Source organism: Thunnus albacares, chromosome 9 (genome assembly GCF_914725855.1).
Source record: "Thunnus albacares chromosome 9, fThuAlb1.1, whole genome shotgun sequence".
NCBI lineage: Eukaryota > Metazoa > Chordata > Actinopteri > Scombriformes > Scombridae > Thunnus > Thunnus albacares.
The window spans coordinates 28,091,605-28,106,476 of record NC_058114.1 but is presented as its reverse complement, the minus strand read 5'-3'; the positions used below and the strand labels follow the sequence as shown (position 1 = coordinate 28,106,476).

Below are 14,872 nucleotides of genomic sequence, written 5' to 3'. Positions count from 1 at the left end.
TGAAAAACCCATAAACAGAGCTCAAGATATGTTCAAGGCCGTGTGCAGACAGAGTGAATGTTCCTGTGAGGAATTTGTGAAAGTGGCTATGTTGGAATGCAGCAAGTGAATACGCTCGAGCTTCATTCTGGCACACAAAGTGCAACGCCAAAAGCACAGAACAGACAGAACCTATAAAACAAAGTGGACAGATTGTGGAGTCAGAATCTGAACAAAATGCCAGAGAAAAGCACCGTGTGCAAAAACAGACAGGAGGAAAAGAAACCACATAGCATGTAGCCTCTTAAATATCATCGACATGAACACAAAATGCTCCTCACTGAACAAAGATGCACCGTCATCTTTAAACAAATAACAGCTTCAAGAGCAACAACTCTTAGATTTGTAATTTCTTATCCAGTGTTAAGGCACATACTATTGCTTAGAAAATACAGAAATATAAATGATCTTTGGTAAATGATACACTTTACAAAAATGCACTGCAATGAGGCAATAGATGAACAAGAAGAAAACAATCAACATATTCAAGGTGCAGCCGCTTTAAATGCTGAACGATTCATCAAATCTGTCCAATTTTCTATACCTTTACTAGTTAGTTTGTGCATGACGAAAAGAACATCATGATGTTTGCAGAAGTGTGAACAACAACACTTTCCATCTTTTTCATTACTGTATCTGAACAATTAACTTGTCACCAGCACCAACACACTCATCTGCAGTTCTAAACTAATGCTTTCAAAGTGCAAATTTAAATCTTAAAGCCACATCTTTTACTTTGGGAAAGACCTTCTTTCACCACTGAGCTTTTGGTTTACAGCTGAACATCAGCAGAAAAAAACAACTGGACTGGGGTAAAATAAGCTCAGCACATGAAATATATAAACTGTTAAAAAAAAGACCTTCAAGTAAAAATGAGAAACACGTGAAGGTAGCTTGTTGTCAACCTACTGTACAGTGCTTAAAGGAATGGTTTGAAATTTTGGGAAATTATTTGCTTTCTTACAGAGACTTAAACGGATTAGATTGATACCTTTCCAATGTATGTCCCTTAAATAAGAAGCTACAGCCAGGAGTTAGCTTAGCTTAGCATAAAGACAGGAAACAGGGAAACTGTTAGCTTGGCTCTGTCCAAAAGTAACAAAAATTACATGTTGTATGTGTTGAACTATTTCTTGGCCGGGTGCACTGACTTCCTGGAGTCTTGTCAATACTGTGAGGTTGCAACCAGTGGAGTCTCCAGGAAGTCACTGCACCTGGCCAAGAAACAGCGTAACTCCCCATAAAACTACAACATCGCCTTTTCACACTTAGACTTAGTATGAAAAATCAAGATATAACATTTTTGTTAGTGAGCTTTAGAGGTGCTGGCAGGCAGATTTCTTATTTTTGGACTGAGCCAAGCAGCTGTTTCCTCATGTTTCTAGTCATTACGCTAAGCTAACTGTCTGTTGGCTCTAGCTTAATACTGAATGGAAAAACATGAAAATGGTATCAATCTTCTTATCTAACTCTCACCAAGACAACAAATAAGCGTATTTCCCAAAATTTCTGACTGTTCTTTAATATGAAAATGGCTAGCACTGTTAAAACTGATCCAATGAGTCAATTCACACACACACACACACACACACACACACACATACACATACACACATACACACACACACACACACACACATACATACACATACACACACACTTGAAAAGAGCATAATTTCTGGTAGATTCTTGCTGTATAAAGACTATAAAATTGAAATTTCTTGGTATATGCTCCTAACACGTGATTATATCATCATATATAAGTCAACAGCTCTCATAATTACTCAGTGGAATGTACTGTACTACAGAACAGCTATAAACAGCCTCAAGAAAGAAAGAAATGCCTGCAAATCCAGCAAAGAGACTGAAATATGCACTAAACCAATGCCACTGGGAAATCCTCACACACAAAATCAAACATGTTTCCGTGGGGACTTAAAACATATATAAAACATCTCTTCTTAGGAATAACCAACACTGATTTAAGGCCACAGCGGCATCTGATACAAGTCACTTACAGGCAAAGCTGAAAGAATGAGCAGGGTACCATATCAGAGAGAAAACATACTCCCATGTAACCCAGCAGTGGAATGTCTCTACTCTGCTCTTCCTTACATTAAAAACCTGATCAAGTACTGAGATGCATCTTTGTGAAAATAAAAGTTTCCCAGGATTATAAAAAACAAACAGACAGGAGACTTTCCAGTTCTTCCATCTCCAAAACCTCAAAAATAACTTTAGCTTTATACATCCATAATATAAAGTACCTATTTGTATCTTTTATAAAAGAATCTCCTTGAAAAATACAATAAAATTAGATTTTAAAAAACTATCGTGCAAATTGTAGTATAACATACTTTAAGACTGGAACACATCACAGGGTGGTGTGCAGCAACTGTTCTGCCACCTGCTCCGTCCTGTGTGCCGGATGAGCGGTGTGGTCAGACTTGAGTATTTCCTCTGAGTTTCTTGTGTATTTGACACACTGCGAGCCGCCGTCAGGGGGCAGGTTCAGCTCGATGCTGTCTGTCTGTGTGAGCAGAGGCGTGGAGGTGATCCAGCTGGACAGACTCAGATCTGACGGCTCTAAAGTCTTATCGAGACTCCCGGAGTCTTTGGTGGGAGGAGGCTGTTGCTCCCCTGAAAGCGGAGGAGCGTCTTTGGTGTAAGGGAGAGTGTCTATTTCTGTAGGAACTAATGTGCAGAGATCTGAGAGGCCCTTCTCACTGTCTGTTGGCCCCAGGGGGCTTCTCTGGCCCCTCTTTTCATCTGTTTGTAAGGCAGACCCCTGTGATGTCTTGGAGCTGGGGAAGCTCCTCTGGTCTTTTTTATTGCAGCTTTTGGGGGTGGGCTTTGTGAGGGACAGGAAGGGAGGTTTGGGGCTGAGCGGTGACCCCACCTTGACCCTGCTCAGACTGAGGATGTTCTTGCGGGTTTCAGAGGGGAGTTTATCCAACTGCCTTCCAACTTGGACTGGGCTGGGAAACAGCGTGCCTTGACACGCCCTGTAGAAATATCTGGAAAGGAAAGCAGAGCCAGACATCAGGACACACTTCAGCACTATTCCAGAAATGAATGCCAGGCTCATGGGATAAACATGAAAGGCATCTGGTGTTAATAACACGTATAATTCATGACACGGATCATAAATATTTGTGAAAGGAGCTTGTATATTCAGTCAACCACAAATCAAGCAGTGTACCTGGGCAGCAGCGCTGCTACAGGTGTGATGACACAGAGCAGGTAGAAGAGGGGGTCCTGGAGCAGCCGCTGCATGGTCCAGTAGGGGTTAGATGGGGAGTAGCAGGTGGGGCATGAGGCGTTGTAGCACAGAGCCACAGTGAAGAATAAAGCTGTACTGAAGCCGATAGACAGCCAGTTCATCCAGGTCTACAGTGAAAGAAGACAATGAGAAGTGTTAGGATTATTTACTTTGTTCAGTTTTCTAAAATAACTACGACAGAACAGAGTGAACATACAAATAACTTTGTAAAGGTCTAAATCATAACAAAGAAGAAAATAAGATTCCCAAGGAAGAAAACAGTTTTCATATTTAAGATTCCTATTAAGTGAAGGTGGACATGATTTATCTACAATAGACACATACTGTTGTACACATACTACATTATGTACAACATGTGTATTGGCGGCACGGTGGTGCAGTGGTTAGCAAAGTTGCTTCACAGCAAGTGTTTATAGTGCAATGCACAGATTATCTTCCAGGCTTCTTGCTGTTAAATGCTCCACTATGTTCACCAACTAGTTGCTAATGTTGTCTGTCTGTCATTTTGTAAAAACAAACAAACAAAAAAGCTGCCTGTTGCAGCTAGAAACCCAAAAATGAAGTTACAGTTGTAAAACCAAAACAATGAGCTGAAAGACGCTAAAAGACTACATGAAGCTGAGAGAAACTGCTGAGTCGGGTGATATTTCTCTGTGTATTTGCCTCTGTGAGTGACATCTTTCCCATTACTTGCAGTCATTTAATAGATCATTAATATGAAATATTTTAAGTGCAGCTTTAATTTATCCCCTCCTGACACACACACAGAAGCAGATAATTAACGGCCTCACAGCTACTGTATGCGGGAGGAGAAAGAGCGCTGCCTGCTGTCACCTCAAATACCTTTAACTGACTTTCACAGCCGTTTACCAATCCTGCATGCATTATGTTCTGGAGCAGCTAGAGAATGAAGCACCTGCCAGATGAGCGTTTGGAAATGTTTACCTTCAGTCGGTGCTGTTCAGTGTGAATACTTCTCTGCACGAGGGCCCATCATGTCCAGGAAGGTAGTTAGTGAAAAGGACATTTTTCATGTACAAAACTTGTCAGGCTAAATTTACAGCCTCGGCATAATGGAAAAGACTGATTCAATGCAGGGTCATAAATTTAAAATGACTCATGACCAAGACTGCCGTTTACGAGAACCATACGTATATTACCCGAGAATAAAACCAAGGTAGTGAGATGTGTGTGTGTGTGTGTGTGTGTGTGTGTGAAGATGGGGGTGTGTGTGCGGGCGCAGGGGGAGGTGGGGGGGGTACCTGTGTGGCAGTGTGAAGTACTGGTGTGTTGTAATGTAGTATAGACTGTTTGCAGAGGGCCTGGACGGAGGCAGACACACTGTCAAGCTGATATATAGGCCCTGATGCTGCAGTGCTTTCTAGTTCAATCTAATCAGCCAGAGTTAAACATCCATGTGCCTGTCAGCCTTCACACCAGTGCCCTCGCAAAGCCAAGATGCTGAGACAAAAGCAGCACTGAGAGAGATGAGGCATTTCTTTGTACTGGGCTGAAGTAAAAAAAATCTTATGTATTGTCATCAACAAGTCTACAATTAGGCTTCTCACCCAGGTTTTGGTCTCAATGCCCAAGTGCAGCAGAATGGTGAATAAGGCGAGTGTGGTGATGGGAGTTCCCCATGTAAACAGATCCACGTCAGAGTCAGCATAGGCCTGGAGGATGAAGAAGAAGAAGAACGGGAGGAGACAGCATGGAAAGACGGGAAATGATGAGTAACTGAGATCAACATGGAATTACTGAGTAAAGATGAGCTGATGGAAATTAAAGCCAGACTCACAAAATAAGGAATGAAGAAGCAGATCAGACTTTGGTAGAAGGCATCAATCATGTTCATCCAAAACATATATGGCTTATATTCCTGTAAGATAAAACCAGAGATTCACAGTCACATGCTTCATCAATGTGACAGAGCAACAGAGCAGAGGTCCACATCACAGCAGCTGGACAACATGATATAAAACATGTCGTAAAACTAAAAAAAGCTAAGCTGAGAGCTGAGCTTTTGGAGCTCTGTGTAGTAAACACTAATGATTAGTAACATATTTGAAGGAGAGTAATTCTGCAATGTTAAAGGTTTTCCCAATTCAGTTCAACACGGCCATTGAAAACCTCAAAATCCTTGATAAGTGTACATTTATGGTGCTTTTTAGACACGCACAAAAAAATCCAATCTACACGTGCAAAATTCATGAACTCACAAAAAAGCTGACTTGTCATTTTGCAAAATTTATATTAATACAAGAAAGGTGTTTGTAGTAAGTAATAATGATAAGAAGACTAAGAGTCTACATTCATGCTTACAGCCAGCTCTCTGAGGCTGTACTTGGCAATGTGGTGCTTTAAGCTAAATGCTAACATGCTCACAAAGACAATGCTGACATGCTGATGTTCAGCAGGTATAATGTTCACTGTGTTCCCATCAGTGTTAAGCATGTTAGCATGTTAACATTTGCTAATTAGCACTAAGCACAAAGTAGAGGTAAGGGTGATAGAAATGTAATTAATTTTGCTGGCACTTAATTTGACACATTAAATTTTGACCTGATGATAGCACTAGAGGAAAAGTTAATATTATTTCAATTGATCCTGAGGGGACATGAATATCTGTATTAAAGTTAATGACAATCCATTCAATAGTTGTTTAGATACAGTAGCAGTCAAAAGTTTGGCAACACTTTCCCATTCACTTGAATGAGAAAGTGTGTCCAGACTTTTGACTGGTGATGTATTTCACTTCAAACCACAAATGTGAACTTCATGCTAGCGCTAGAAAAGTCAGGGTCACCAAAGTCATTAGAAAACATCCTCTGGGAATCGTGAATGTCTGTAGAAAATTTCATGGCAATCTATCCAATAGTTATTGAGGACATATTTCAGTCTGAACCAAAGTGGTAATTTTATGTCTAATTTTAGACACTTTTTCTCCAAGCAAACCTCATTTGCTCAAAACCCTACACAAGGTCCATAAATCTTATAAAATGTAAAAAAAGAAAGGTTGAGCTTGAGGGTTGGAAAAAATAGTTTGACATAACAAATTCTTAACATAACATCCGTACACTAGATTTTCTCTGGAGTTTTCAGCCAAATCTCATGGCCTTCATCTGCAGAGAGATGTGTTGCGTCATGATGACGGTCGAACCATCTTTATAACAACTGAGCAAAATCCAACTCCTGATGAAATTCACATGTTTTGGCTGAAAGGTCCAGAAGAAATCTATTAAGAGGACCTTGAATTCAGAATTTTTTGATAAATGAACAACAAAAAAACCCAAAAACTTCAACAACACCTTCTCAAAATCTTGTGAGTAATACTTTTGCATTTTTTTGATTTGTATACAGTATATAGTTTAGTCTTTATAGTTTCAAACTTGTGTACCATTTAAAAACACACATTAGATTTCCTGTAATGAGATGAATGTAAATGTCAAGTCAATAGGTATAGAATTTGTCATTTAGTTTCCATAAAGCAAAGATATTGGACAAGCTGCATCAGTTGAGTAAAAACACATCTTCCTTTACACTACTAGCTTCATTAAACACATATTTTAACATATATAAAAGCAGAGGGACAAAGAAAAAGGGACAAATACGACATGTGAACCAGACCTCAGAGTTCTGGCCGTTTGCATAGAGCTGAGGTAGTTGTTGGAGAGTCTCTGCTGACACGTCTTTGTCCAGCGTGCCAGTGATGAGTTGTGGGAAAGCGGAGAACATCAGGTTGAAGAAGATAAGATACCACTGGTCAATCATGGCTGAACCTGAGAATCCACAGTAGAACTGATACCAGAAGATGAGCGCTACAAACATCTGTGGGAACAAAAGATAACAGGATGGATTCACATGAAGAGGCATGACGCATCATTTCAGCGAAACTGTTTCCCAACTGGTCAATTCTCACCCAAACCGCATATTTGTGTCATGATATTAGCTATGTTCACTTTCACATTTGGATTACAATATTTAAAAAAGAGCTTACAGCATTTTTGTAGAAGAAATACAGAATCATGTTAGCCAGGCGGGAGTAGCACCAGTGTCCGTGGACCAGCAGGAGCTTCTGGAGATACCGGAAACGTGGGAGAGCAAAGTCGCTCGCCATCACCGCCTGCGAAACACCAGAGGGATCCAACATTCAATCTCCTCCATCCTCCACCTCCTCTCTCACATCATCAACACGCCTGACACAGGCAGTTATTAGGAAAACAACTGTTGCGAATGGCCCACACCGCTGCACTTTCTTTTTGATGAATCTTCAGTGGGAAATAATAAAATAATCTTTCCAAAGCAATAACCCTTAATTGGTTTGTCCGGCTTTTGGGATTCATCGTTACAAGCAGTGAGAGTCTGTCAGTCTCATCCATCAACATCTAAAACAAAACCCTCCCTGGGGTGAAGTCAGGTTTATAACTTCCTTTTTAAACGGCATGCTAACCTTTTATAACACATCTCAAAAGTCAACATTATCCGTCAACAAGAAAAATAACAGCAGATACCTCGTTGTGCAGCTCCTTGATTTCTGCTGCGCTCTAATAACGAGTTCTAAACGACTACATGGGGAGTGCGGTCCTAACGGCAGAAAGGTCTGTTAATCATAATGCAGAGTGTGCTGGCCTGAGCACGGAAATGTGCATCTCAGCACACCAAGGAACCCCGAGGAGTGACCGCTGTCTCATTAAGACCACGTTTGATTAACAATGATTAATCTGGCGGCTCAGTTAAGGACAGGATACTGAGACTTTAACAGATGTGCTACACAGCAGCGCTCCTGCAAAGCCTCCCCTGGAAGTTAATTGGGAATCTCCATCATCGCTATGCAAGATCACCTTCCCGGAACAGGGTGCTCGAATGAAATGAGCCGGGGGGGGAGGTTTTTTTTTTTTTTTTTTTTTCTGCTGCCATTTCCAAAGATGCTACCTTGGCTGTTGCATTGGCCGTGACCTCAGAGCAGGGAGAGACGCTGGTGTGGATGGATTCGACTCTGAAGCAGCCATAAAGTGTACTGCTTCTCTGCAGGACACAGAGCAAGCTGCCTGAGTCAGCAACACACAGGCAATCCTATTTAGAGGATGTGTACGGATGACTAAAACACACACTTAAAAGTAATTAAAACCCATTAACCATGCAAAAGAATGCCAGTGTCTTCCCTTATCTTCTCTCCCTTAGCTCCTTTCATTCGTCTTTTTTCTTTTTTTTAAGACTCATCCACTCCCCCTTCTCCGTGTCACTCTCTTCATCTGTCACTCACATTCCTGGACAGTCCCGCCTAGATTTCTCCTTACCTGCATGCCCTCCTGTCCAGAGATCCCCACGCCCACATCAGCGACCTGGATCATACTGACATCATTCGCTCCATCACCTGAGATTAATGTAGTAAGAGAGAAAGAGAATAGAAGTGACAAAAGGAGGGAACTTTATTGAGCGTGGTGATGGCAAGACATGCCTTCATGTGCTATATTGCTTTATATGTGGGAGGGACATCAAGAATTCATATAACTGTCGGGTCCATCAGCTGTTACTGTATATTGGCTGTGTGAGTTTATTATCCTCCGCTGTTCACCAGGTGCCCCTCACCAGCTCCTCTGGTTGAGGCAGCACTGTGAAAGCTGCCAGACCTGCTGCATTTTTATTTTTTATTTGTTTCTGCTACACTTTGTGGGCTGCGGATAGTTTTTTTGTCACCACAGGTGGTAGAGTGGGAGGTGAAGTGCTGGTGGGCAGAGAGGGTTTTGTTGTTGCGATAGTAAACAGCGCTGGAGTGGCAGCACAGGTTGAATATGTGAGGTGGGTGTTATATTGTTGCAATGCACCAAAATCTATCCAAATATTGTTACTGCAGCAGTGTTTTACTGGCAGTGTTTTACTAATGTAAACAGCTTCACAATAGATTTCAAATGAGGACTCAGATGTCTAACAGTATAATGTCTTCTATTACAAAATATCAAAAAATGTAAGTAATTGGGTATTGGTAATAAATTAATTAAAAGAATAGTTTGATATTTTTGATGATACATTTTGCTGAGAATGAGCCGAGAAGAACTATACCAAATTCATATTTATGTGATTAATGTAAAACTAGCTAGCCAGTTAGTTTAGCTTAGCATGATGACTGTGAAAATCAACCCATACAGAAACTGAAGTGTAAAAATGTCATGTTGTTGTTTTATGTGGGGTTAAGTGATTAACAGTTCCTAAGCAGGGTGGAGTAACGTCGTGGTGCTGAAGCAAGGAGCAAATCTAACAAAGTTGCTGCTTTTCTGAACTGTCAAAACTAAAAGACGCTGCCAATCTGTTGATAAGTTTTAATTGTTTAGTATATAAAATAGCATAAAATATTGAAAATGTCTATCACAATTTCCCAGAGCCCCAGGTAACATCGTCATTGCTTGCTTTGTCTGACCAATAAGGCTGCAACAATTCTTTTCACTATCAATTAATCTGACAATTATTTTCTCAATTAATCAATTGCTTGGTTTATAAAATGTCACAAACTGTGAAAAACACCCATCCTAATTTCCAGAGGTGAACTGTTTACTACTGTTTCACATAAGACAAAGAATAACAGCAAATCTTTGCAATTAAGAAGCTGGAACACGGTAATATTTTGCAGTTCTGCTTGAAAAAATTACTTCAATGATTGATCCATAATCAAAACAGTTGCTGAAAATTTTTCGGTTGATTGACTATTGGATTAATCGGCCAATTGTTCAACTTTACATAGAAATATTCAATTTAATAATCTGAAAATCCTCACATTTGAGGAGCTGGAGTCAGCAGATGTCAGTATTTTCCTTGATAAATGGCATTACATGAAATTGTTATATATAATTCATTTTCTGCACATTGACAAATCAATTTAATTATCTCAGCACTTCTGACGTGCATTAACATCATTACTGATTAACATCTTGCTTATTGTAAACTTTTTCAATTGCTGTAATAGAAAGATATGCAATTACACATTAAAATGTTCTACATGAGGTAAAATACAATCAACATATAGACTACAGGAGTCTATATATATATATATATATATATATATATATATATATATATATATATATATATATATATATATATATATATATATATATATATATATATATATATATATATATACATATATACATAAGGCGGATGAGGTCTGATAACCTGCTGTTGTAAAGCTGTTCTGATGGTTGATAGAGCTTCACCATCGCCTGCGGTCCTCACAGAGATGTAAAATCAAAGAGTGTGAGGAGCTACAGTGTTTCCTCCACATTACTGCTAACATAGCAATGACAGAAAAATGCTTGCCTGGCAAAAAACCGGATCCTCCTGAGTACAGCAGGAACAAATAAATGGCAAACAGTGAAAAGAGTCATAAGTCACATTCACTTGTCACCTCCATTATGCTGCTGCTTCGTTAAGCCAAAATGCGTAATTACTAAGGTGCCTTAAAATAACATTGTTTTGACTCAGTGGTCACAGCAAGGATGCAGTAAGTATGAGAGTGCACTCCTCTCTAACCTAAATTTCAAAGCAAACTCATATTGACCCCATAGAAGGAAGAACACACTGGAGCACTCACTTTTTCTTTTATTTATTCGTCACTTAGTTTCAGATTCTGTGGGCGAGATATAAATGTGTTTGAGCAAAAATATCAGACTGTGTGAAACACCTTCAGGTTGTTCACACAGGGATGATAAGTTCCAGTGCAGGCTTTAGTAAAGTTTGGTAGATGACATGTAGCCTTAGATCTTACAGTATCTCTACAGTCACTTACCAAAACCTGAAATTTGTGAGTCCAGTCTCAATATAGAGTTTGCTTTAAAGGGGTACTCCAGCGTTCAAAGTCTCAAGTCCAATCTGCAGGAGCCCAAATGCAGGATGTTTAATACTTGTGCAGTGTAAATGAGGCTTGGCATTAGTTCACGTTAGGGTGTGAAAAGCAAACTAGTTAACACTTAAAAAAAGGCAATAAACTGTCTAAAGAAGTCACTGCTGAGGTGAAAGTTTCAGACTTGAGGCTCGACACCTGGTCGTTACTCAGTGTTCCCAGAATCATCAGTTACTAAACCTGAGTTTTGACCAAACAAACCAAACAATCTGTAGACTGATTTCTAACACATTAAGGATGTATAGAACCATGTTAACTTTTCACATTTGAACACCAGTGTACAAATCCATACCAAACCTGTTTCTTATATAAAAGGAAAATAATTGAAATTTTATGATAAACTATTTTAAGAATTAAATGAGTCTACTTAAGTAATAATCTCTTTGTTTGAATTAATAAGAGTTTTGAGCTTTTCTTCACACTGATCTTTTCACCTGTCAGCAGCTGTTTGCTCAGGCGTGTTTTGATCTGTCTGGATGCTATTGGATGTAACCACCTGGTGATAGCCTAAAGGTGCAAGAGTACAGCTTTTAGTTTAAAATCAATAAGGTAATAAGGAATGCTTCATCCCAAATTCAGCTCTGAAGCCGCGAAGAACAAGACTGGAATGTATTTCACTTCTAGGGCCAATTATTTGTTCACTGATGGAACATTATGATTTCCTTTTTTTTTAACAGATATATCAAAATATGTGTATTAATTGCAAAAGTCTTATTGTGATCTCATGTAGAGCTCAAAGAAAAAGGGACATTACCCATATGAATGTGTGTCAAAGTGGATCTTGTTGACCTGTGACTTACCTATTGCCAGCGTCATGACCTTCAACTTGTTCCGCACCAGTTTGACCACCATGCTCTTCTGCAGCGGTGTGGAGCGGCAGCAGAGCACCGAGCGGCAGCTTCTGGCAACAGCCAGAAACTTATCCTCCAAGCTCTTGTCCAGGGCATAGGCCAAGGTCCGCCCATCAATTACCAGACCCAACCGGTGCACCATGAAGGGCGCAGTGTGGGAGGATGAGGACGGAGATGAAGAGGGATAGATCTCGAAGGGCGCAAAGTTAGTGTGGAAGGTCTTGGCAGCCTGGTCTGCAGAGCTGCAGAGGAATTTGGCCTGGATGTAGTGTAAACTCTCCTCCAGCAACAATGCGCACGCCTCCTGGTTCAGAGACAGACACAGAATGCGTTGGAGTTCAGGACAGTAAATTGTTTAATATCAAACTGCCTGACCTGGTTCACATCTGGCAACCAGATGTGTCAACAGCACAGAATTAAACATTGCCGGTCCTAAAATGACCTGAATTTGTGGAATGGTCTGGATGTGGAGCTAAAATAAAGTACAAACATAAATCAGTTCAAGAAGATATACAAAACAAATATTTTTCAGAGATATGAGGATGAGGAAGGGTTGTGTTAACTGTATAAGTTTCATTTTATTGACACCGGATGGATGTTTAATTTGTACATAGAATTGGGATAGTTGTTTATAAATTGTATATATGAGTTTATGGATGAGGAGTTTGGACAGGGGTAGAAGAAATAAGTGTAAACTTCTTCCTACTCCTTTTTGAACATGTAATATTTAATTTGTGTTGTTAATGAGAATTTGTTAATTGAGTTTGTTGTATAGGTTTATTTCACTTTATTGTTATTCTTGTTTTGTTTTTATCTGTTTTTTAATTTTTACATGTTTGAAATAAAAATAGACTAAATAACCTCATTTTTTAATAAAGGTGGTTATCAATGAGCACATACAATACATTATGTTAAAGGAATAGTTTGGAGAAATATTTTTTTTGCTTTCTTGCCTTCTTGCTGAGAGTTGTACAGTACCAGAAGATTTATACCAGTATGAAGCTACCGCTAGCAGCTGCTGAGCTTAGCGTAGCATTATGACTGAAACAGCTGCTATAGCCAACCAACTCTACATGCTACCTCTAAAGCTCACCAATTAACATGTTATATTTATTTTGTTTAATTGGCACAAAACCTTCCTGGAGTCTTACTGTCACTTGAGCTTTAGAGGTGGAACCAGGCTAGTTGATTCCCTCCTTTTACAGTCTCTGCTAAGCTTAGCTAACTGGCTGCTGGTTGTAGCTTCTTGGTCAACAGACACACTCATGCGAGTGGTATTTAATCTTCTCCTTTAACTCTCAGCAAGAAAGGGAGTACACATATTTCCCGGAATGTCAAACTATTCCTTTAAGGATAAAAACATTAAAAGAATTTTTTGTGTTATATTTCTTTTGTGAAGCTATTGTTCTGTCTCCTCAGTGAAGCAAGTCTGGCTTAATAAAATCCTAGAAGCCGCCATTCACCTGAGAGTCAGCATTCAGTGTCAGGATTTCCTCCTCGGGATCCAGCAGTTTGCAGGCATACGCGATATTGACAGCAGTTTCCTGTTTGTCGCCAGTAAGCACCCATATCTGCAGGCCGGCCTTCCGCAGGGAGGCTATAGTTTCAGGAACGCCGTCCTGCAGCCGGTCCTCAATGCCTGTTGCTCCTGTGGGTGAAGATACACGACTGTGACAAACCCCCCAAAACATCTGCAAGATGAGTCAACATTAATATACTACACAAATTACCATGGATATTAGGGTTTAATCCCAGCGTCAAATGTAGCATTGACATGGCATCTTCTTGGGAGGCCTAAAAATGAATAAACAAATATAACTATTACCTAAAAGCTGGAGGTTTGTCTCCAGACGCAGGGCTGACTCAAAAAGCAGCTCCTCTCTCCCCTGGATGGCCGTCTCAGCCTCCAGGTGACGCTGCAGCCAGCAGGCATATTCCTCCTTGCTCAGAATCTGAGACAAACACATAAAAGTTTATACAAACACAGACACACACACACACATCCATACGCACCATCGTTTGTTAAAACATTAAGGGGAAATTTCACAGTGGAGCAGCTTCTCATTCTCTGCCTACATGGCAGAGGATCCATGGGAGAATGTGAGACCTTGAGAAGGTGTTTTATCACATTGCTTTGGTGACGGGCTTTGCACAAGCAGGGATATAATGAGCCTGACTTGTGAGAGCATAAATTAACAGCCTGGGAAAGTGGCACAGATTGCAGCTGAGTCACGAAGAATGTCACTTTGGAAAGGCCGGCCCATGTGATCATCTGCGCTGGACTACAAACACAAGCTGCCAAATAGCCACTGAGATGCATCAGCTCCTCTCTTCTAAAGCACTTTAATGAGAGAGGGCATTTGTTCAGCACTTCTTAAAAGGTTTATGGATCCCTGTTACCTTTTTTGCAATGCACAGTGTGCGGAGGCCATCTGCAGCGTACAGGTTTAGGTAGTTCTGGGTCCTGTAGACAATCTTTTTCTGGCGTTTCCCTTTGGAGTTACCTGGAAAAAATAGAAAAGGACAGAAGAGAAAGATTAAATATCCTTGTTTTCAGGGAACTGGCATAAGTAGTTTAGCATTTTGGTTCCAGATTGCCAAGGGCTTCTTCCAAGAGGCACATGAAAGCCATCTGTCTTCACGCCTAAATTAACCATGTATGCTGCGCCTCAGTATATTTCACCAAGTCTTCATATTACTCATCGAGCTGAGACTGGACAATACTGAGCAAAATAAGACTTTAAAGCTCATTGAAGAAAGATTTTTACAAACATAACTGATCTATTCTACTTTCATATGATTACA

The 14,872-nt window shown here is 40.1% G+C and overlaps 1 protein-coding gene across 2 annotated transcripts in view; it reads right to left on the bottom strand.

Annotated features, from left to right (window-relative positions):
* Positions 1-1,195: 1,195 nt before the first annotated feature.
* The window catches only part of atp10a (ATPase phospholipid transporting 10A), a 32,458-nt gene continuing 18,781 nt past the window's right edge, over positions 1,196-14,872 (bottom strand). For both annotated transcript variants that reach the window (XM_044361624.1, XM_044361625.1), the window contains 11 exons: positions 14,468-14,571; positions 13,893-14,019; positions 13,531-13,715; positions 12,017-12,371; positions 8,620-8,696; positions 7,320-7,445; positions 6,950-7,150; positions 5,121-5,201; positions 4,891-4,995; positions 3,242-3,429; positions 1,196-3,056 (listed from right to left, as the gene is read on the bottom strand). In XM_044361624.1, the coding sequence (XP_044217559.1) occupies positions 2,414-3,056; positions 3,242-3,429; positions 4,891-4,995; positions 5,121-5,201; positions 6,950-7,150; positions 7,320-7,445; positions 8,620-8,696; positions 12,017-12,371; positions 13,531-13,715; positions 13,893-14,019; positions 14,468-14,571 (2,192 nt within the window). In that variant the 3' untranslated portion in view covers positions 1,196-2,413. The remainder of the gene's footprint in view (positions 3,057-3,241; positions 3,430-4,890; positions 4,996-5,120; positions 5,202-6,949; positions 7,151-7,319; positions 7,446-8,619; positions 8,697-12,016; positions 12,372-13,530; positions 13,716-13,892; positions 14,020-14,467; positions 14,572-14,872) is intronic.